This window comes from Dipteris shenzhenensis, chromosome 1 (assembly GCF_047967505.1).
Source record: "Dipteris shenzhenensis isolate YYH24624 ecotype China chromosome 1, Dip_SZ_1.0, whole genome shotgun sequence".
In the NCBI taxonomy this organism is placed as follows: domain Eukaryota; kingdom Viridiplantae; phylum Streptophyta; class Polypodiopsida; order Gleicheniales; family Dipteridaceae; genus Dipteris; species Dipteris shenzhenensis.
Genome location: NC_141596.1, coordinates 51,417,174 through 51,441,558, shown reverse-complemented (window position 1 = coordinate 51,441,558; position 24,385 = coordinate 51,417,174). Strand labels below are relative to the sequence as shown.

The 24,385-nt window shown below is 41.9% G+C and overlaps 2 protein-coding genes across 2 annotated transcripts in view; one reads left to right on the top strand and one right to left on the bottom strand.

Moving 5' to 3' along the window:
- The window catches only part of LOC147905998 (microbial Terpene synthase-like protein 13), a 30,867-nt gene extending 27,723 nt beyond the window's left edge, over positions 1-3,144 (top strand). Inside the window, exon 2 of the mRNA XM_087382460.1 lies at positions 2,951-3,144. Within this exon, the coding sequence (XP_087238586.1) occupies positions 2,951-3,144 (194 nt within the window). The remainder of the gene's footprint in view (positions 1-2,950) is intronic.
- Positions 3,145-4,987: 1,843 nt separating this feature from the next.
- On the bottom strand, positions 4,988-23,398 carry LOC147905997 (peptidyl-prolyl cis-trans isomerase FKBP42-like). The gene is made up of 7 exons (XM_087382344.1): positions 23,236-23,398; positions 22,872-23,048; positions 22,090-22,179; positions 21,729-21,913; positions 21,226-21,347; positions 5,349-5,407; positions 4,988-5,187 (listed from the first exon to the last, which is right to left on the bottom strand). The coding sequence occupies exons 1-7, from the start codon at positions 23,291-23,293 to the stop codon at positions 4,988-4,990; spliced, it is 891 nt and encodes a 296-aa protein (XP_087238470.1). The 5' UTR covers positions 23,294-23,398.
- Between the last annotated feature and the right edge of the window lie 987 nt (positions 23,399-24,385).

Below are 24,385 nucleotides of genomic sequence, written 5' to 3'. Positions count from 1 at the left end.
CATTTTGCAGATAGTGGCATCTGTTGCATTTGAGCTGACATGGCATGCTTATCTAGTACTGTAGCTAGCATCCTGTATAAGCGTCCTTCCTTGACACCTTTTGCTACTAGCTGACCTCTTTTGGATTTGTCTCTGGTAGTGCATTCATCACCGTCGAAGATGACTTTGTAGTTGTGTTCCGTCATTTGACCTACTGACAAAAGGTTCTTGCTGAGCTTCGGAACATAGAGCACATCTTTGACTAATCCTTTTGTACTAGTGAAATTGTTCATAGGGATAACACCTGTCCCTTGAACCGGATTCGGTGTATTGTCTGCTGTGTAGATGACATTCTTTTGTCCTTCTAATGGCTTCATTTCTGTGAACCATTCCTGATGATTTGTCATATGAGATGATGCACCGCTGTCGATGTACCAAGGATCCTATTCCACTTGGTCGACTTGATGGATGAAATCCTCTTTGGGATTGAAATCAGTGTGTAGGTGCATTGTATGCAATTCCTTGCTTGCAAGAAACATATTTCTATGTTCATTTGCAAAATGACTGTGACTAGAATGTCCACCACGATGATTTCCTCTTCCTTGGGAATTCCCTCGTGGATTGACCGCCTTGGTCGTATTGCTTCTTGCGGCAATCTCTTTCATAGTGTCCAAACTTGTGACAGTAGTTGCACTGGATGTTTGACTTATTGGTGGATGCATTCCCTCGTCCTTGAAATCTTCCTCGATTGGAATGATTTCCTCTTTGCTGATTTTGATGTTGCTGAGGATGATGCTGATGCTAATGCTGATTCTGACTTTGATTTTGTTGATGATGACCACTTTTCTGATATGATCTACCTCTGTTTCTGCCTTTGCCTCTGCTTCTGTCTAAAGCTGTGAATGCTTGATCATTAGAATGACCTTTACGTGCTTGAATGGCCTGAGTCCTGAGTTCTTCACCAAGTGGAACTGACTGAAGTTCTTCCAGTGTTGGAATTTGCCATTGGATGGCAATACTCTGGACTAGACTCTCATATCCTTCTCCTAGTCCATTTAGGATTACTTGAACCATTTCTGCGGGATTCATAGTCTCTCCTGCTGCTGCAAGTTGATTGTTGTAGTCTTTGATGCGGAGTACATAAGCATGACCGGTTTCACTGCTATTGCGAAAACTCTGGTTGATCTGGTTTCTCAGGGTGAGAATCCTAGATGTGTTCTTGGACTTGTAGAGAGCTGCGAACATATCCCATGCTTCTTTTGATGTCTTGACTCTGTTGAGCTGTCCTAGCATGACATCTTGCACATTCTGCTTGATCAGGTGATAGGCATACTTGTCTTTCTTATCCCATTCTACTTGAGCTTGGGCAATGGCAGGATCTGCTACTGGTGCGGAAACTGTTTGTGTAGATGTAGATCCCGATGTAGATTCCGTTGCTGGTGCTGTGACAACAGATGGAGTAGAGCTACTGGTGGCTGGATCGGCCAATGGTCTAGGTATAGATCCATCAACATACTCCCATTTGTCCTGAAGCACAAGAATGGTCTCCATTCGGTATTTCCATGTACCATTATTGGAGTTGTCTAACTTAGCAGATGCCTCCAGATTGAGGTTGCTAGTCAACATGGTGCAAACAATGTACTCAGAAAGTGTCCTGAAAAACTCTATATGAATCAACTGCAAATACACTAAAGATGCCAAGTGAAATCTCTGTACCGTCGGTGAAGATAGAAATGCAGTAATATATATATAAAATCTGATCTGTGTTACAAGGCTTGTGGCAATGATGCCGGGAATAGCCAAGAGGCTTTACAAGGCTAAAAATGATGTGCACAATGCCGTGAGATAGCCAAATAGGCTTTACAATGGTGGCATGTGTGTGTGTGAAATCAAGTGCTATCTGCCCACTGAATCAATCTGCAATGCCTCTGAACTCTGAAGTCTGCTCACTGAACTGATGAACGTAAGGTTTCAGGTAATGTAATGATGTGAAATCGGATGTGAGCATATGGACTGACTCCGAGTAGGTACTAGTCGGGAATTTCGGGCATGGCTTAGATTGGCAACTTGGGGAAATTCAAAGCGTCCCCTCTATGGCGATCTAGTCTACTCTGATCTAGATCTAAACCAACCATCGATCGATGAAAGAGCAGCAAATAATTCCTTTTCTTTTGTTCTTTTTAAGTGCTGGGTCAGATGCGTCGATGTAGAGGCAAATGTGCGTGAAGGAAGTGGTTTTGTCGGCGAGGCTCAAATGTGAGTGTAACTTGCACCAAAATGTGCACGTGATGTGACGAGCGCGTAGAGCACGAAGAAACGAGCGACTTTCCTTTTTGGAGCACCCTCAAATTCTTCCTGGATCAAGAGATACGACTTGATCTAGGTGGAGGGGAAAAAGGAGTGCAAATGGTGCTCAATGATGATGTGTCACTGTGAGTCACATGCAGTGATGATGTGGCATTGTGCTTAGCAAGAGGTGTGCCAATGAAGCTCTGTGCTGAGGTGGTAGGAGTGTGCACATGCAGTGTGTGAACAGTGTGCCTGGCAAGGGACTGTGCCTGCAGGGGACAGTGCTGAGGTGGCACTGCTGATGTGGCAGAGGTGACATGTCACTGATGACATGGCAAGTGACGTGGCTGATGATGTGGCAAGTGACGTGGCTGATGACGTGTCACTGATGATGTGGCAAGTGATGTGGCTGATGATGTGTCATTGATGATGTGGTAGGTGATGCGGTTGATGACATGTCACTGATGACGTGGCAGTCAATGATGACATGGCCTGATGATGTGGCACTGGTGACATGGCCTGATGACGTGGCTACCGGTGCTGATGTGGCAGATGATGTGGCACTTGGAGATAAGGTTGCCACGTGGCACATTGGAGACCTAGCCTACGTGCTATCTTATCTTGCCACGTGTCGCTTGGAGAAGCTCACAGAATCTGTTGAGATGCCAACGGAATCTTGAAGATTCCATCGTCGTTTCCGTTGGAGAGGCCGATTGGAGCTCTGTTGAAGAGTGCGGGCATGCGGAGGAGACGGTTGCTGTGCCAGGCGTTGAAGGGCCGTCGGGTGCCAAGAGCCTGAAGGCTTTGGAGGTCGTGAATCGGTGGCTGCTTGGAGAGGTGGCCGGTCGTCGGAGATGGCGCTGGAGCCTGGCTTAGTCAAAGCTAGGAGTTTTCAATGAGGCGCGCTGGCGTTTTTCGCTAGGTGGCGCTGTCCGCTAGGGAGTCCGCAGAAAGGAGCCGTCGGTGGCTGTGGTGGTTGTGAGAGCCTTGGAGATCGCGCATTCAGCCGATCGTGAGCTCTTGGAGCGTAGATGGCGATGGAGGTGGCTCGTGAGCCCGCGATGAACCCGTTGTTGTTGCGCGGAGCAGCCGTTGAAGACGCTGGGCTTTGGAGCTACGTAGTCGGTTTGCAGGTGCTTTGGTCATAGATGCTTTCGAGAGTCTCTGCTTGTTGCAGGTCCAAATGGCGCATCGTAGTAGTGTGGTCGGTGAAACGTTGAGGCTGGAGAGAGCTTTGAAGATGCCCAAAGAGTTTGAGCAGCGTCGACGTTGCATGCATTACGTGCTGGAAATGCCATCGAGGGCGTTGCTGTGGAAGAGCCGTATGGCGCTAGAGGTTGTTGGCGGTTGAAGACGGTGGAGCAGACCGTGAAGGAGCACGTTGCTCGTTGGAGAGGCTTGGAGGTCTGTCAGGAGACACAACACTATAGCTTGGAAGTCCTTGCAAAGGCTTCCAGTTTCTGAGAAGAACTCATCCATCCGTATGAGCTGTGCTGTTGAGGTTGCCTTGGAAGCTTGATCTCTCTGGCTGGAGTTCTTTCACAAGCTTGTTGTAGAACAATTGGAGGACTCTCTTTTTCCTTCAACTTCTCTCTCTCAAACGAAGAATAATGGACGGAAACTTTCTCTCTCAATCACAATGGAAGTCCTCACAAAGAACTCAAGCAATGAATGTAAAACTCTCTCTCGCTTTCAATCAAAGAACTCTCTATCTCACAATCTCTCTCGCACTCTCAAGAATTGCAATGCCTCAATGGAAGGCAAGGGAGCTCTGATACCATGACAATATATGAAGAGGGGAGAGGAGAAGAGTGGAGATGAGGAGAGAGGGCACAGCTAGAGAGCACACCACAAATGACTAACTGTACACTAGAATTAGTTGAAAAAATAGAATATATACAAACCCTTTTAGGGTTAGGGTTAGGGGATCTAACCCTTTCCTTTATAGCACTCTATAAGGTTAGTGCTATGCACATATGATCACGTGATGGTGCTATGCACACATGATCACATGATGTTGAGCGTGAACTCTCAACATGTTATGAATGCATAGCTACTATAAGAAATGGTGTTAGTGCCATGCCCATGAGGTTGCAAGTGGACGGAGGATTCAGTAGGAGATGGAGGAAGGAATAGGAAACCGAGGATATGAGGAAGAAGATGGACGAGCACAAGTGTGAGGTATTCGGAGTGAACAAGGGGTATAACTATCCTTAGCTGATTCTAGGGCTCAGAGCTGCATGGCGATTGATGCTGAACTCAAGATATCACCAGCAGTTAAGTGACCATCACAACAAGGAGTACACAATCTTGCCATTGGATTCTGTGCACCTACCCCTATCCAAGGAATGAGTACCTCACGGTGACAATGAATGGGCATTTAAGGTGGCCTTCATGGTGATATCTTTGCAATTGGAACCCGTTCATTGGCAATGGTAATACCCACCATCCCTATAGATACGCCAAGTAGAAAGAAGTCGATTCACAATACTCAAAGATCCAAAAGGGTCTTGACCACTGCATCTTCAGCTTCCTTGCATGCGGCCCATGCAGATGTTGAAGAGTAGGACCAAGTGTCCCTTCTTAAAGAATTTATTATTTGATGCCAAGTCCAATCAAGTCTCTTTCTTTGTGCTTGCACTACCTATTTCAAGTAGTAACTTTCCATCCTATCTTCGTCCAACTTCTCCAGACCATCAAGTCAAAACTCCATGGACTCCTACAAAAGTAGCTTGTCTTCGATTGCAATGCAGAGGCTCAGAACAACATATTCCAATGGCATGATAGCCTCCATCCTGATTGCCAATTTGAATGGTGTGAGACCTATGGTGACTTTGAATGATGTGCGGTATGCCCATAATAACAAAGTGTATAACTTGGTTGTTCTGCCATATTGCAAGTGCCTTGAGCAAAAGGGACCTGCAATAAATTGCCACACCCATGCAATTATTCCAAACACAACTTCAATAAATTCTCCCAAATACCACTTCAATCAATTTATGCATTCATGTGTAGCTAGGGCCATGAGAGGGTTGAGTGGGTGTTTCCAAATGGGAGAAATGGAATCTACAAGGGATTACCAGAATTTGAGCGACTACGTTCGAGCGAGACCAAAGTTGAGACCAAAGTTCGAATGGGCCTACACTTTCAAATTTAGCACTGGAGTTCATTTATCAATTTTGAAAAGTAGCAATCATTGATGTCAAGCCCTTTTCTCTTGGGCAAAAAGTATAGCCATGTTTACACCTGCCCAGGAAGGACCTCGCTTTCGTTATTCGTGGATAGTGGTTTGGTGCAAAGCAGGTGTAAGTTTTTATGTATATCTTGCTTCATTATAACAAATGTTTGCTTGGAAAACTTGACCATTTCCAAAAATTCTCTATGAATTTGCAACTCCAGAGGTAAATAGCAATAGTTTCTTGCCCTACCTATTACATGTATACAAATCTTTGCTCTCAGACAAAAAGCACCATACTTGGACAAGAAGTAGATCAAAGGGATTTGCACATGTACAAGCAAATCAAAAGATTTATCTCACATCTTTATTGGACTGGAAACATCCTTAGTGGATATATTAGAACTATAGTATGGCTTCTATGAAGTAGTCTCCAAAAATTTGCTAATACACCCGTGCACATATTCCAAATACCTACTACCAGCTTTGCAAAATGTCTCCTCTATGGTCTCCAAATTTAACCAAGTCCATTGCTAATACTTGGTTGGCTTTGATGATAAGCCAAGGCCTGGAGCAATTCAACCTTTGTAAGTGCAGCTTGGTGCATGAACTCATGCACTTTGTCACTCAATCCCAAAACATCCATGACGACAAAGTAGATGTGTTTGCACAGAATATACATCCCTTTCTTTGCATCTTGTTGCATGAAGTCCTTGCAAGATGATCGTGGAAACTCTAATATTGTCATTGTGTATGTAAAGCCTTTAGCAAAAGAACTCTTTGTACGCACATGAAATAGATGCATTTCATTTGGAATAATTTTTTTCTCTTGTAGAATTTCAACATTCAAACACTGAGCCTTCTAAATCCTCTCTTGAAAATCTTTACTCAAATTTGATCTCCACTATACTATCTTGTTATCCCTTTGGCCTGCATAAACATGACTCATTGCTGCAACACTCCTTGGCACGTGTGCTCCCTCCACATGTAGACTATCATCCTCCTCAAGCACAAAACCTACTTGTTGCAAGTGCTCCTTTTCATGTGTTTAAGTCCCAATTGCGACCTTCCATACCCCAAGTGAATGACCAAGCACACCCAAGATGGAGTAATCAACACACCAGGTATGGCCCACAGAGGTATTGCAAAACCACACAAACTGCTCTTTGATACAATTAGGATGTTGTCTTCTACCCTTGAAGCAAGGTGCGGGGAAACCTGCACTCCCTCTTCGACCCATTATGTTAAGGCATTAATAGTTTGTGGGGTTATCATGGGCTTACAATAGATTCATAGAGGTGCAAGTACCCACAACCCTTCGACCGATGATTGCGACCCCATTTTGTATATCCATGGGACCAACGGTGTCTCTTGATCATTCTATGCAGGTTCACGTATTCGGATTACACATTGTGTCTTTCCTGTCTTTCTAAGTGCTGAGTATGATTCACATGTGCATGAGTATGCATGCAGTTTATCTTTCCATAGCGCCTATAGCTTAGGGTATTACACACTGGCCACCACAACTAATCATCAGTTTCCTACATGTGGGTTGTGCATCAACCTTTATGGTGCACCATTTGTGTCAGCATTGCCGGGCGGGATGGCAGGTGACATGACCACGACTTGAGGTTTCAGTGGTGGCTTACCTGCAAGCTCGTGTGACCCAGAAGTGACAATAGATCAGCGTTGTGCTCGAAGAACTATTTGCAAAGAATACACGACCACAACATGCCCTATTTGATGATCACCATTTTGACATTGAATTAGTTCGTTAGATTTTGTGGCTTCATGTGGAAGGAGACCGTCTGACCCATCAAATTGTAGAATTAACCCATAGCATAAATTCGAATGAGGTCGCAAGGACCTCTGAAGCCCTTAGTTTTGACAAGAGGCTGCCCTGTTAGCCTAGCGGTCCCTCTCCACCGATGGAGAATTATGGGTGGAGCGAGATGTTTGGCAGACTCCACAAGATGCTAGCATCGGCATTTTGGGACCTAATGAAGCCCAATTTGAACTAGAGCACCCTGCAAGAGCATGCGAGGGCACCTTATTCGATAGATGAGTGCGAACGATGCCATTCGTCCCATTCGAATGGGGTCGGTGCGTGCTGAGCGAGCCATCTTCACCAACAATAGGGCATGTCTCATCAGTGGTACAAGGTTTGTTCATCACTCCGCCATCTCTGATGACAAGAGGAGGGCTAATTCCATAGGTACTAATTGTTCTGGTTGCTCTGATCAATCCAGTCACGATGGTAGCATAGTAAACGTGAAGTACACCAAGTTTCAGGGGAGAGTTCGCAATGATCCAGATGCACATGTCTGACAATTTGATGACTAACTATACCGTAGATTTCGTTGAAAATATATAATATATACAAATCCTTTTAGGGTTAGAGTTAGGGCATCTAACCCTTTATTTTATAGCACTCTATGTGTTAGTGCTATGCACAATATTGAACACATGATGTTGAGATGGTTTCTCAACACGTTCCCTCAAGATCAACAAATCCAATGCAGATCATACTCTCTACTACAAAAGTTTAAGGGGAAGAAATTATTAATGCATTTTTGTACATAGATGAACTAATTGTGATCGGAAGTAATGATAGCATCAAAAAGTTGAAACAAGACTTATCTTTAGAGTTCGACATGAAAGATCTTGGTCTTGGAATTGAGTTCTGAAGAGACTTAGACAGCACCTTCATGAATCAGCTAAACTATGTTGACAATCTCTTGAAGAATTTTCATGTGGCACATTGCAAGATTGCAGCCACTCCCTGAGCATTGCTCTAGCACTATTTGCTAAAGTACCATTCTTCCTTTTAGCTCTTGCATTTTGATGAGGTGTATCTCCATAAGTAAATTGTCTTTGAATGTCATTACTTCTGCAAAAATTCATGAATGCTGAAGATATGTATTCACCTCCTCTATCTGATCTCATGACTTTGATCTTTCTGCATGTCTGGTTTTCTACCATGGCTTTGAATTCTTAAAATTTGGAAAAGACTTCAGATTTCTCTTTCAGAAAGTAGACCCAATAATATCTACTGTGGTCATTGATGAAAGTCAAATAGTAAAGTGAACCATTGATGCTGCGGGTCTAGGCATGACCCCATATATTTGTCTGAATCAAATTAAGAATACCTCGTGCTCTAGAGGTGCTTCTACCAAAATTGGTTCGCTTTTGTTTACCAAAGCAGCATGCTTCGCAAACTTTTCCAAGAAACTAAAGTTTCAAAATTCCAATTGCCATATTCTAATTTTCGAGCTCTTTCAAGCTTTTGAAATTGACATGTCCATATCTCTTGTGCCATATTGCGGAAAGTGGCATCTATTGTTGCAATTGAACTGACATAGCATGCAAACTTGGTACTGAAGCTAGCATTCTGAACAAGCATCCTTCCTTGACTACTTTTCCTACTAGCTGATATCCTTTGAATTTGCCTCTAATCGTGCATTCATCTCCATAAAAGATGACTCAATAGTTGTGTTTTGTCATTTCACCAAATGATAAGAGGTTCTTGTTGAGCTTCGAAACCCTTTCGAAACATAGAGTAAATCTTTCACCAATCCTTTCGTACCACTGAAATTATTCATAGGGATAATGCCTTTCCCTTGAATTGGATTTGGTGTGTTATCTGTAGTGTAGATACCATTCTTCTGTCCTCCTAATGGTTTCATCTCTGTGATCCATTCTTGATGTTTTGTCATATGAGATGATGCGCCACCTCGGGGGGATCACTATGTGTAAACCCTCTATATCACGTGCGTTCAAGGCCTATTTGTAAAATCCTTTATTTGTAATTTTTCCATTAATAAAATATACCCTTTTTCTATACAAACCTGTCAATTTTTTCAAATTCATTTAAAAACTCCCTTATGTAAATTAATTTTTGTAAAATTTAGATATTAAAAATATCATTCTATTGAACTCATGTGATAGGGTTACATATGATGAATGATCCCCTCGAGTGTGGCACTATCTATGTACCAAGGATTTTGATATTCTTGATCAACGTTATAACTGCATTCCCCTTTTGAATTGCAATCAATGTCAAGATATATTGTTTCAGTCTTCTGCATGTCCTTGCTTGCAAGAAACATATTCTCACGTTCATTGGCATAATGATTGTGACTTGAATGTCCACCATGATGATATTCTCTTCCTCAAAAATTCCCTCAATTGTTGCTAGATTGACCGCCTTGGTCGTATTGCTTCTTGCAGCAATCTCTTTCATAGTGTCCAAACTTATGACAGTTTTTGCATTGAATGCTTTATATGGTGGTGGATGCATTCCCTCATTCTTGGTATCTTCCTCTATTGGAATGAACTTGGATTTTAACGTTGATGTTGTTGAGGATGCTAACTTTGCTGATGACTTTATTGTTGATGATGACCACTTTGCTGAAATGATCTACCTCTACTTGTGCCTCTGCCTCTGCTTCTATCTAAGGATGTGAATGCTTGATCATTGGAATGACCTTTGTGAACATGAATGGCTTGCCTCATGAGTTCTTCACCAAGTAACACTCATTGTAGCTCTTCAATTGTTGGAATTTGTCATTAAATGGTAATACTCTAGACTAGATTCTTGTATCCCTTTCCTAGCCTATTTAGAATGACTTGAACTATTTCTATGGGATTCATGGTCTCTCCTCTTGCTTGTGCGAGTTGATTGTTGTAATCCTTGATCTTGAGTACATAAGCATGATCAGTTTCATTGCTGTTGTAGAAACTTTGGTTGATTTGGTTTCTCAGTGTGAGAATCCTGGAAGTGATCCTAGACAAATAAAGAGCTACAAACATATCCCATGCTACTTACAAACATCCCAGATGAAGCTAACAAATAACACACGTGAGGAGCCAAGTGCGTACATTTGAGGGCTCCATTCCTATGAAAAACTAAATGAGTTCATGAAATAGTGCAATCAACAACTACCAAAACAAGGATGGCTCTGACCAATTCACAAACGGTAATGTCAAAAACTATCATGATAAATCATCTACAACAAGAGCAACAATAGAGTTTTATTAACAACTATCTAATGAAGTAATTTTCAAGGCTTGTGAAAAATATATTAAGGAAGCTAGACATCCTCCATGTGGGAAAAAATATTACTTATTACAACACTACCATTTATATAAACCATCCATGGTATTTTTGAAAAATGATTTTCCTTAAGTATCTCTTGTGACTATTGTAAATGATTGCTATCAAACCGTAGTTCTACTTTTTCCAATAATGTTTTAATAAAAAAATTACGCACTAGTTTTGTATATTTTAATAATCAATAAAAATAAACTTTGAAAGCTACTAAAAGAGAGCATGACTTTGAAAGAAAAGACTCTCATCATGCCAAATCACAAGAAGTATGTTAAGGTATAACTGTAAGAAAATAATACAATGTCTGTGCTCAACAGATAACAGGATCTTGTATGCAAGAGAGAAGACAAGATAGTATGGAGAATCAAAATTTTGATTATTGTAGAACTGATACAATAGATGGCGTTGCCTCCCAACCGTGCACTCCTGTGAAAGAAGCTTCGATGGCGTGCTGGAAATAGTAGAAGACGGAGGTTGGATGCTAAAGAATCAGGGTTGCTATAGCCAGTGATGAAATGGGCTTTACGGGCTTGCTCTTATATAGCCACCAGTCATAGTCGGTTAGGCTCAATTGGGTGACCGACCCAATCCGCCCAAAACGGTCGACTGGGGGTCGGTCCCGAAATAGGCCACCGACCATATGATAGAACCGGTGCGCAAAACAGAGGCACTAACCTACGGTCTCCGTTCAGCCGAGATCATCTGAGGCTCCAAACGGGCCCCGCAACCCGAGAGTGGGCTACCTCGAGAAATGCTCTGTCTACTCTCAGTGCGGTCAATCAAGGGATGCCTTCCCGCACTTGCATGTAGCCTAGTTGGCAGTATACCAACTCTATCTGAAGCCATCCAGCCATCAGGCCACACATGGCCCCCATCTGGTGTCCAAACTAGGACCTACCGGATAACCGAGCTACTCAAATGCCTTCTCCTCATATGGGGGGCTTACAAGTAGAGTTAGCTGGTTCCCGCATAGTTACACGAGAGTGGAGCATTGATATCTAACACCCCCCCTCAATGTCCACCCGCAAGTGAACTTACTTTTTCGGCCCAATGCCAAGTCGATGAAGATGCCTCTCTAGCAAGTCTCTTCCAAGAGCCTTCATGAAGATGTCCGCAGCATTCTCTGTAGTAGGACAGTACACCAAGTCGACCTCTCCATCCATGATGAGCTCGCATACAAAGTGATATTGAATCTCAATATGTTTTGTGCGAGCGTGGAACACCGGGTTCTTCTGCACTGCACCCATGTCCCCCAAAATCCTCCTCAACCACACTGCCTCGCAAGAAGCAAAGCATGCAGATTTGTACTCAGCCTCGGTAGAAGAAAGAGCAACTGTGGGTTGCTTCTTGCTGACCCATGACACAACTCCAGATCCAAGTGAGAAACAGTACCCTGTCACTGATCTCCTGCTGTCCACGTCTCCTGCCCACCAATCCGAGTCATAGAATCCGATCAAGATGTTGCCCTTGGTATAGGTGATGCCATAATCAAGTGTGCCTTTGATGTATTTCAGCACCGCATCCTTGCCCTCCAATGGTTCTCCCGGGGCTTATTGGAAAACCTGCTTAGTACACCAGTCGCAAAATTGATGTTCGGCCGTGTGTTGCACAGGTAAATCAAGCTGCCCACAAGCCTTCTGTACTTCGCTTCGTCCACCAATGGTGATGAATCCTCGTTTGAGAGCTTCGTGTCAACCTCCATAGGGGTACCAACTGTCTTGCACTCAGCCATGCCAAATGCCTTCAGTATCTCTCCAGCATACTTCAGCTGTGAAATGAAGATCTGTTTCGGCTCCTGCCAAACTTCAATCCCCAAACAGAAATGCATCAGTCCGAGGTCTGTCATTTCAAACTCTCTTCCTAGCAAATGCTTCGTCTGCGAGATCTTCTCTTCATGGTTCCCTATTATGACAAGGTCGTCCACATAAAGGACCACGATCATACACTTGCCTCCTTCTCTGAAGATATACAAATTTGCAGTAGATGGGCTCCTCCTAAACCCGTTTTGCAGAAAGTAGGCATCAATTCACTAGTACCACACTCGTGGAGCCTGTTTCAACCCGTAAAGTGCCTTCTTTAGTTTGCAGACTTTACCTTCTGAACCGAGGATCTCAAAACCTAGTGGTTGTTCCACGTATATCTCCTCCTTGAGATCTCCATTCAGAAAGGCGGATTTCACATCCATTTGAAACACGGGCCAACTTCCCTAGGCAGCTAAAGCCAAAACACTGCGAATTGTGGTTAGTCGAGCTGTGGGAGCAAAAGTATCTTGATAATCAAAACCATGTACCTGTGCAAATCCTTTTGCCATGAGCCGATCCTTGTACTTATCCAACGTGCCGTCAAACTTGTACTTGGTCTTGTACACCCACTTGGTTTCGATTACCTTGCGTTTTGGTGGTTGATCCACAAGGTCCCAAGTGTTGTTCTTCATTATGGATCCATACTCTGATTGCATAGCCTCCATCCACCTATCATCGCCCTGTGCCTCTTCTCAAGACACTTGGGTTCATCAACACGGATCACTTCTGTCATCAAAGCATAGTTGACCAAGTGTTCCTGCGCCCTTCTTTGCTCCTCTAATCTCTTGGACTAGTAGTGTTCAGATGGTTCCTCCTCAATGGTTGGAGGTTCTCTACCATCCAAAAGCTGCTTAACCCACTTCGAGAATGGCCGTTGCCATTGTGGTTCTATAGGCTCTTCTTCATCTTCTTTGTCTTGAATCCTCCCAAGCACCGTTGTGGGATTTTGGTCTGCTATTGGTGGCGGTACTGGATATCCTAGTCCTGGTTGTTTGGGAAGGAAGCATCCTCCTCCAATTGATGCGGCTGTTCTGAGAAGACCACATCACGACTTACAATTACCTTCTTGGTAATAGGGTTATAGAGATGGTAACCCTTCGCCTCTTCACTGTAGCCCAAGAAAATACACTTTCGGCTCTTCGGTTCCCATTTGGTCCTGGTAGCATCAGGGAAATGCACAAAACAGTCACATCCAAAAACTCTGAAATGTGCACCTGAAGGTTTCTTACCAGAAAAGGCTTGCAGTGGAGTCATCCCATTCACAGCCTTCGTGTAGCTATGATTCAGGATGTAAACTACAGTGTTACATGCTTTAGCCTAGAAAGTCTTTGGCAAATCTTTCCCTTTCATCATACTCCGGCCCATTTCACAGATGACGTGCATCTTGCGTTCTGCTACTCCATTTTGCTGTGATGTATGTGGCGAGGGTTTCTGCCTCTTGATTCCGTGACTTTTGCAGTAACTTTTGAATTCAGTCGATGTGAACTCTCCACCTCTGTCTGATCTCAACTTCTTCACCTTCCTCCCTGTTTCTTTCTTCATTACATGCCATTCCTTGAACCTACTAAAAGCCTCATCTTTAGTATTCAGGAAGTATATCCATATCCTTCTACTGTAGTCGTCGATCAGCGTCATGAAGTAGTAGGAACCACCCAAAGCTTCCGCCTCCATCTTTCCACAGAGGTCCGTGTGAACGAGCTCTAGAGGAGCCTTTGCCCTGCTGGCCTCTTTAGCAAAGGGATGCCGATGCTGCTTGCCCATCATGCAAGCTTCACATACATTGGGCAGATCTGAAATTTCTGGTAGGTCTGCAATCATTCCACTTTTATGCATCTCCTTCAAAGAACTAAGGTTTAGATGACCAAACCTCTCATGCCACAACTTAGTGTTCTTCACATCCGCTCGAGCACTGAAAGCTGAGAGTTCATAAATGTTGTTGCGCCGTGTACCTTTACCAACGACCTTTCCTTGAATATCCAGGATCTGTGCACCATTCTTATCGAATTGAACTTTGAGGTCTCGATCCATGATCGTAGAAATGGACAACAAGTTCCTCTTGATATCTGGCACATAAAGAACATCGGACAACTGTTTTACAACTCCATTTGACTTGAGAGCAATCGTACCTTTTCCTTTTGCTAGACATTTTGCATCATTTCCGACTGCTACCAGGATGTCATTCCCTACCGGCTGTAGAGAGGTATACCAATCCTTCCGACTGGTCATGTGGCACGATGCACCACTGTCAATGATCCACGGTTCATCCATAGATACATGAACTGCATCCATGCAAATCTCCTCAATTGTGACGAAATATCACCAAAACTCAAAGCTCACAGCTCTACTGGTACTGCCTGCACATTGTTGCTCGACTCTTTCTTTACTCCATTCTTCTCATCTGCAATCTTCTTTCGACACTCATTCTGCTTGTGCCCTACCTTGTTGCAATAGAAGCACTTGATCTTCTTCTTTCTCTTTTTATCATCAGAAGAAGATGGGTTACCAGAGTCCTTACCCTTACCTTTCTTTGATCCGGTCTAGAAAGCCGAATCTTCTCCAGTCCTCGTCTTTTGATGCATCTCCTCCTCCAGAAGCATTGCGCTGAAATCCTCAAAGTTGAGGGGCGGATTTCTATTATGCGTATTCAACGCCGTAACAAGACCATCGTACTTTGGTGGGAGAATCCGTATGCACCTTCGTGCTAGATTCTCGCTGGTGATGGTGATGCCAATCGCAGTCATCTGATCGCGCAGATTCTTCACCCTGGTGATGAACTTCTCTGCCGTTTCAGACTCAGACAACTTCTCGTTCACGAGTTAAGTCTCTAGATTCTGAATCCGCGTCTGATTCGTGGTCTCGTACTGATTTTTCAAGACCGTCCATGCCTCCTCTATTGTGGTGACATGTTGAATTAACGCCATGACGGAATCACTAACACTGCAGACAATAGAACACAGTGCATCTGCATTTCTTCTTGTCCACGCGAGAATCTCATCCGCAGTTGGTACTATATGTTGTCCTGCATTGGCTGGATCTGATCTCGCAACCGGCCTCACATCCACCCCAGTAGCAGTGTCCCAAAGCTCGTATGCACTTAGGATGGTCTTCATCTTGAACTTCCAGAGTGGATAGTTAGAGCCGTCCAACTTTTTGCTTTCGCCGAACGGTGGGATTCGCAGTCTTGCGGGCTGGGCCATCTCTTACAATCTTCTCGCAAATAGAAACACACTACCAAATCTTCTTGCTAGAGTCCAGGCTCTGATACCATGTAAGAAAATAATACAATGTCTGTACTCAACAGATAACAGGATCTCGTACACAAGAGAGAAAACAAGATAGTATGGAGAATCAAAAATTTGATTACTGTAGAACTGATACAATAGATGTCGCTGCCTCCCAACCGTGCGCTTCTGTGAAAGAAGCTTCGATGGCGTGCTGGAAACAATAGAAGACGGAGGCTGGATGCTAAGGAATCAGGGTTGCTGTAGCTAATGATGAAATGGGCTTCACGGGCTTGCTCTTATATAGCCACCAGTCGTAGTTGGTTAGGCTCAATTGTGTGACCGACCCAATCTGCCCAAAACGGTCGACTGGGGGTCGGTAGGCCACTGACCATATGATAGAACCGGTGAGCAAAATAGAGGAACTAACCTACGGGTCTCCGTTCGCCATCCGAGATCATCTGAGGTTCCAAACAGGCCCCACAACGCGAGAGTGGGCTGCCCCGGGAAATGCTCCGTCTACCCTCAGTGCGGTCAGTCAAGGAATGCCTTCCGGCACTTGCATGTAGCCTAGTTGGTGGTGTGCCAACTCTATCTGAAGCCGTTCGGCCATTAGGCCACACATGGCCCCCATCTGGTGTCCAAACCAGGACCTACCGGATAACCGAGTTACTCAAATGCCTTCTCCTCATATGGGGGGCTTACAAGTAGAGTTAGCTGGTTCCCGCATCGTTACACGAGAGTGGAGCATTTATATCTAACAATAACCACATATCTTAATTTCTAGTCTCACATCAATCTTTTGTTATGCATGCTTTGATATACAATTTTGAAAAATGAGTTTACTTAAGTACTTCTAGTGTGTATTCTTAGTAACTTTTGCAAACCTTAGTTTCATTTTTGTTAATAATACTTTATGCAATAATTTTGTTATTTATTATAATCAATAGAAATTCAATTTTAAAAGATTATGGATAGGCTTGGTCATGCATTGTTAGTTCCTAGTACGTGTATGTATTTTCTAAATTCATAAATAATTTATCTCATTTATCTATTAAGGAGAGGTTTTAGTTATTCAGAGGAGAAATTTGAAATGTTCAATTAGGATGCTTTTTTGAACGTGGCCTTCCAATTCTCTGTTTTAGTTTTAATTCATTTGCCTCCCAAGGAGTCCTCCTCTAATTTCATGTGTGCTCCACCTTCACTATGTGTCTCTTTGTCCTGTCTATCTTTAAAGGTATAAAGCTTGTACCTTTTGTAGTTATGCCTTCTAAATAAAACATTACTTAATATAGAGTGTCAGGTCAAATTTTCCTTGCCAGCATGATCATTACGATAAAAAAATTGCCTCTCTAGATTGTTGATAGTGCAATTTTCCTGCATCTTTTAAAGCTCTTGTGTATAAGTTTGGATCACATTTTTCTGAAAGAGTATCTTATTGATGAGATATGATTTTTCAAAGCCCGAAAGTTTGAATTTTTTAGAAAGGGACTTTAGGCACCATTGAAAAAAAATGTAGTGCTCGATTCACAATTCCATTATTATCAATCTGATTCCAATAGTATATTCCCCAATATCCCTATCTCCCTTTGGCTTTGTCCCCCACATTGAAGCATCTATTTCCCATAGAGTCAATGAGAATTTGAGTCTAGATTGAGTCTATTGTTGCTGAGAAGTACCTTGTATCTTTCGCTTCTTGATTGGATGTCTTGATTGGATGAGATATGACCAGCATTACGATATGTTACTGACTTTGCTTCAAGTTCATTCTTCATCACTCACTTAGCATGAATGACATTACCTAACATTATCCATTAGGTAATTTTCTTTTAGCTCAACTTATATGAGCAGGATCTAGATTCGTATCAATAGGATACAAAAGATATCCATTGCTCTAGTTTTCATGCTTGAGAAATAATCTAAGAGCTAAGGAATGCATTGTATGAAATTTTAACCAAATGAAGAGATGCAACATACAAACAAGCTACCCTCACAAGAGTAAATGGATGTAGGAGCTATAGTTTGTAGCCCAATTATGAGTAGAAGCTAGATTTGTATCAGTAGGAAATGAAAGGTATCCATTGCATGAGTTTGCAGGTTTGAGAAGGAATCTAAGAGCAAGGAATGTAGTGTATAGAATTGTAGCCACATGAAGAAATGTAGCATACAAACAATATATCATTGCAAAGTCAAACAAATCTAGGAATTGAAGTCTGCAAGGAAATATAGGGGAACAAAGAGAAGGATAAAGCATAAAGCATATCTTGCAAACAAAGTCAAACTAATGTTTGACCTAAAATGTGCAAAGAATTTATCCTAAAAGGTATTTTACAATTTGTTAGTGTCAATAACAATTATCAAAATTGTCTCGAGATTTACTAGTGATATATTTTATATAATCATGTAGATATATTTTTTACATTGGTTTCATTATTAAGAAAAAGTTGAAAGTTTTTTCTCCTATAAAAACAAAAGCTCAGTATATATGCCAAGATTGGAACTAAATTTAGAAAAAGAGATAATATTAGGCTTTAAGATTCTAAATTTATAAATAATTTCCATGAAAGTTCACCAAATTTTTATTTAAAAAATGTAGATACTTTAAAATTTGGCCAGAATATATATTCATAAATAGCTTGAGTTTAGATTCTAGGCTCTAGCTAGTTGTTGGCATGTTACTTGTAGATAACCATAAAAAACTAAACATTCATTCAAGTTTGTCACTAGCAGTCATCATGATAATGTTTGAAAATTAGTGGTTCTATATTGTAGTTCTTATCTTCTTGAGTCTCAACTCTAGAATTTCAATTGCTCTCAAGTCTTGGCTCTCCACCCTCAAACTCACACCAAGCCTCAAATATTACTCTTTAATCTCTCTAACATTTTGATATCACGAGCAACACCTCATACTACCTTGCAGCTTGCTCTAGTGCCAGTGTCCAACATCCAAAGGTATGGGAGAATTTTGTGAAAACTTTGGATTTTTTATGCCATGAGATGTCTTTAGATAATTTTAAAAATTTTGCATTAATGCACAATTGATGAGCATAAATTTTGCCTTAAATTAGCATGAATATTAAATGAAAATGTGATGATTGACAAGATTGCATTAGGAAGTGTAGGACAAGCTACCACCAATAAATGTCATATTACCATCAAAATACATGACAAATATCAATTAAAAATGCTTGTGGGGATTCTTCATCATTTAAACTCGTCCAAATTCCCATGAATTTAATGGAACATGTTATATTTCACATCTACCCAAATGCTCTAGTATGTAATAGTCTTGTTCTTCATTGATACCTTGATTACATATGGGTATTTGGTTAAGTCAAATAATCACCAAAAGCCTCTGACCATTTATGTAGTTAAACTCATTCTCCTTCACTAGTAGCTATTCTACCATCTATATCCTCCAATATAGAGAGAGCATTGAGAGAAATCCCACTAATATCTTGAATCCCTATTATTGGATAATTTATCCCACTAACCTCTTCATTTATTTTCCCTTGTGCTTTCTCAACATAGTTTTATACCGACCAGTAACGTTAAGTTGTACTCACATTCAACACAAGAAATCTCTTAAGTGTTAAGAACAATAAACTTACACATAAAAAATGTTCGTCCTCAATACCCATGACCATGTCAGTAATTTATGCTCTCCATACATGCTTGAATTTAATGATGCAGAGCCCTTTTGTGCAATCCTTTTCTTCTGGTAAATAACTACCTATGCCTAGGTGATGTCAAGAAAGCCCATTTAATAGTACTCTAAACATATAAATATGAACTATACTGCATTGCAAATTTTGAGTGATGCCTTATCACATTAGCTTAATTACATCTACCATGGTCCATATAAAGAAAATTTTGAATATAGCCTTTGAATTCACCTATTGCTAACACTTCTCTCGAGCAAGGAAATGGCTCGAATTTTACTCCTTTAGATTTGGTTGTCTAATATCAAGTAGGTAAGCCTTGGGTATGATTTCATCTTGATCACAAATTGTTTTTTATACACAAATGGTTGGTAATTTTATCACTACAAAACTATTCTCATCACAAACAACATTAAAAATGGCACACAAGTATGAGAGCATCAATATGTATTCATCCAAAAGATGCCACTTCATTGCTTCCATATAATACCACATCTAAGCCCTCTTCTAGTGTGAATATATATAACAAGTTTAAAAATGTAAAAATATCTTCATCTAGTGCATAAACACAAATGGCAAGAGATGATCTATATGAGTAAATTATTTTTCATAACTATGATCAATGCATGTTATCAACACTTGAAATGTGTTAATTGATATGATTAGTTAACTTATAGCACTTTAACATATAAATATGATAATATATTATAATCTCAACACTAGAAAATAAGACATATCTATTTCACCTATGCATACATAAAAGAATCAAGGATTCTATATTGGTCTCTCATTGGTGGATAGACCTCCCTTGGGCCCCACTACCTTCCACTTGCATCCCTCTTGCCTGCACCACCTCTTGGGGCATTGACTCATCCCCTTAAACTTTTGGATGGTCCCCCTACCCTCTTCCTTCTCCATGGTGGGCCCAAATTCGTGTGGAATTCCCCCGCCCCCCTCCCTCAAATTCGTGTGCACTTTCCAGCTTTTGGATCCAACTTGGATCTCAACTCATCTGGCACATGAACATAGGCAATGCAACCAAAAACTTTCAAATGATAAATATCTAGTTTCCTACTAGTATACCTCTCCTCTGGCGTCATGCCATGTATTGCCGCAGTGGGAATCCTGTTCATTATGTAAACTGCTGTAGCAACTGCTTTAGCCCAATAATAATATGGCAGGTCTTTTTCGTTAAGCATGGCACGAGATACCTCTCCAATATGCCTGTTTTTCCTTTCTGCAAGTCCATTTTGATGTGGGGTATGACTGCATGAATATTGATGCTTTATGCCATGCTCCTACAGGAACCTTGCAAAGTCATTTGATAGGTACTCTCCCCCTCCATCTGACCTTAGGCATTTCATTTGCAGGCCTGTTTCTTTCTCAACCATAGCTTTAAAAGCTTTGAAATGCCCAAACACTTCACTTTTCTTTTTTATAAAATACACCCAAACTTTTCTGCTGTAGTCATCAATAAAAGTGCCAAAATAATGACAGCCTCCAATAGATGCAGCTTTAGTAGTCCACACATCAGAGTGGATTAATTCCAATGGCCTCTTACTCTCTTGAACATGTCTAGGAAATGGTTTCCTTGCCTATTTTCCAAATTGACAGGCTTCACATACCTTATGCATTTCTGCAACCTTGAACTTAGGCAATCTTGCAACAATATTCTGGGCTTACATTAATTTAAGTCACTGTACATTAACATGACCAATGCGTTTATGCCAGATATTTATATCTACGACTACACCAGTCCCATGTGCAAACATTGCTGCACTCAATTCAAGCATGTCTGCATCCAACATAAACATCCTGCCCTTCTTCTTCCCTTTTGCTATCAAGCGACCTTTATTTTTCATATCCTCAACAAAGCATCCATAAGGATTAAATCTGACCCCTGCAAGCCCTGCTCAACCATTTGATCAATAGAAACCAAGTTCTTGGTGATATTCGGGACATGAAATTTTGGCAAGGATTAGGTAACATCTCGTACTGCTGTATGGCTTCCTCAATCTTGTCATCGTTGAAAATCTGGTTTCCATCTGCCTTTCTCCTATCTGCTGCTTCAATACGCTCCTCAACAGTCATCTGAGAACGAGGCTTTCCCTACATGCATAATTTCAGCATAAGCTTCGTTAATCGTGACAAATTTCTCGTGAAAAAGTAGATTTTTAAAAACATTTGCATGCACAGGTACTCTGCCAAGTTACACGTGCAGTGTTTGATGTTGTCATCTACATGCTCTATAAAATATGCACATCACACACTATAAAAAGCTACTCTCAAGCTCCACATCAGAGATCGTCTTTCAATCCTCACCAACAAACAGTCATGCATTAAAACATAAACTGGAATTGGGAAAAAAGCTGATGTACTTGGTCGAATCATGACAAATCCACTGCAGAACTGTACATGAATCAAAAAGGACACCAAGGAGAGATTGCATGAATTCCGAGCACAGTTGGAAAGGTACACTTGCACACTCACTTCTTTCCCATCCTCAAACCCAATCATCTCAACTTCATAGATAAGGTCCGCCTTTGGTGGCACGTTAGGGAAGGAAAAATTCCCTTCTTCACCATAACCAAGTTGCCAACCAACGTGAAAGAGAGCACTTTCACCAGCTTTTATGCTTCCAACTGCTATAGCGAGACCTCGATGTACTGTCTTCTCTGGTAGAAAAAATAGATAAGGTTGTAAAAGTCACATCTGAAATTTAAGAGAATTTTGGCAGCATACATAAGAAAGTAAAAGGTGAATGCACCCATCCAAATAAGCGAAATACATGTAGTTCTAACAATTCTGGGCAAAATACTAGAGGGATAGGAAGCTAAGGCTGATGATTCACCATGCCCCAGGACCAGTTCCATCGGTTGCTGTTCCTGGAAAGTATCCTGAAATTTGTGCATGATCATCTCAGTCCATGCTCGATAATGTACTGCCAGTTCAAAAAACAAGAGACGTAAAGGCAAGTTATCAAAAGTTATCAATTCACAACGAGCAGAACCCAAGTTCATTTACACTGCAAATGGAAACAAAGCATCAGTGTAAAAATGGCAATATTCTTATCATAGCACAGTAAAATCTGTCCTTGGGTTGTTACGCTGGCATGATGTTTCACCTCTATGTTTCATAATAGGCTGTATTTTATATAATGGTCCCGAAAGTTTAAACTTTTGACAAGAACTAAAGATATGGGAAGACCCAGTCTCCGAGAATGATAGTTTCCATGCAAAGCCTTGACAAGTCCACAAAGCATTCAGCCGATTGCTCAACTACCTTGGCAAATTATAGTACCTCTTAAAGCAAGCTTGCCATGTCAATTATTTTATCGCTGCATTGTTGTGATGCGTTGGAGATGTTATATTGTTCCAGGGAAAAGAAGTCACAGATGGACACACATTGATTGAGAAAGAGAGTTGTTGGCCTCTGTCGTATACAAGAAATATCAATTTTGCCAGTCTTAAGTATCTATTCCCAACAGCGAAGCACGCTTACTCCTATAAGACTCGGTCATAACATTCCCTGGACAAAGATCCTGTCTGTACGTTGATCTATAGAGGTACCCTCTTGTTGAAATAGTTTCACAATGAAGTAAATCTCACTGCATAAACCTCAACGTGCACTCACAAAAGCAAGTGGAATGTTGCGAAGGAGGCTTTCCATGACCCTCCTTTACGATTTGTTTTGTCACTCCCTCATGCAGCACTTCCAGTTCCGACGCGACTTTGGGTGGCAATGCTTCGTCTCGCTCGAGAGCGGCGCTTTTAAAAACGGAGCCCTCAACTTGGACTGCGTCGTCATTGCCTGAAACACAAGCGAAAACTGTCATGAGCGTTCATGCAACTCGGGAAGTGTCCAATCAGCTGCGTGCAGGCCGGCAGAAACGCTCAAAGCGCACAGGTAGAGGCAGGATGGACAAACTTTGAAGAGAAAATCAAGGAACTGTGAGCAGGCAAAGGAGCTTGGAGAGAGAGAGAGAGAGAGAGCAAACCATCGGAGGACTCTGATTCATCTTGCTGGATTTCTGGGCGAGTGGCTTGCTGGTTCATGGTGAAGTGCAGAGCAATGGATGCTAAGGGGGAAGGGAGTTAGGCAAGAGGAGGATGAAGATGAAAGGTCAGAGAGCCATGGCTGCAACACAAGCTCACAGAGCATCTTCAATCCACATTACTCTCTTGAGACATTTAAGTACTTGCTTGTTAGACCATCACATCATAACCCACCTCTCACTTGAGTGCTCACATCACAACCCAACCTTGGTTTGCGCCTGTCAACATGACCTTCGGAGCCCCGTGGCCATCATCACCCGGCTCTCATTCAGAGTGGACACTTGCTAACCCAACTTTGGTCCAACGTGGACAAGCCCCAGTTCACTTGAGCAAGCAAGTTGACCAGGCAAAAAAGGACTTGCTTGAGAGGACGTGATGCCCTCTAGTTCATCAACCCACATGAATCAACCTCATAACCCAACTCTGGTTCGGAGCGAACATGTGCAAACGTGGTAGCTCTTGAGTTTCACCATGATAGCTTCACTCAGATCGTGATAACTTCGCTCGGGTTTGGAGCAAACACGAGTGCACATATTAACTCAACTTTGGTACATGAATGGACATGAATGGAGCAAACATGAGTGCACATAATAACTCAACTTTGGTACATGAATGGACATGATACCCAACTTGGTTCAGAGTACCCAAGGTTTTGCCTCAGATCACAAATGGAATTCACATCAGATGATCGCACCCCTCAAATGCAACCCCAACACTACCCTTCCACAAATAGACAAACAAGTAGAGGGAGAGATGCGAGACAAAAAAGTACTTTGCTTGTTGACCATAATGAGTGGACATAAAACCCAACTCTAGCTTAGAGTTGACACTAACCCACGTCTGCTTTAGAATAAGCATGGCTAGATATCATAACTGCAAACCCTATACAAACAGGATAGCCCAACGTTGGTTTGTAGTTGACTTGAATGTGGTCATGAGATGACATGATAATCCAACTTTGGTTTGGAGAGTGGAGATTGTTGGGATATGTGTGATCAAGGGCTTGCTAGGATCATGTGTGCATCCACTAGCAGTCACATGGTTGTGTGTGTGTGTGTAGAAGAGGCACACTTAATGCCATAGGCCATGACA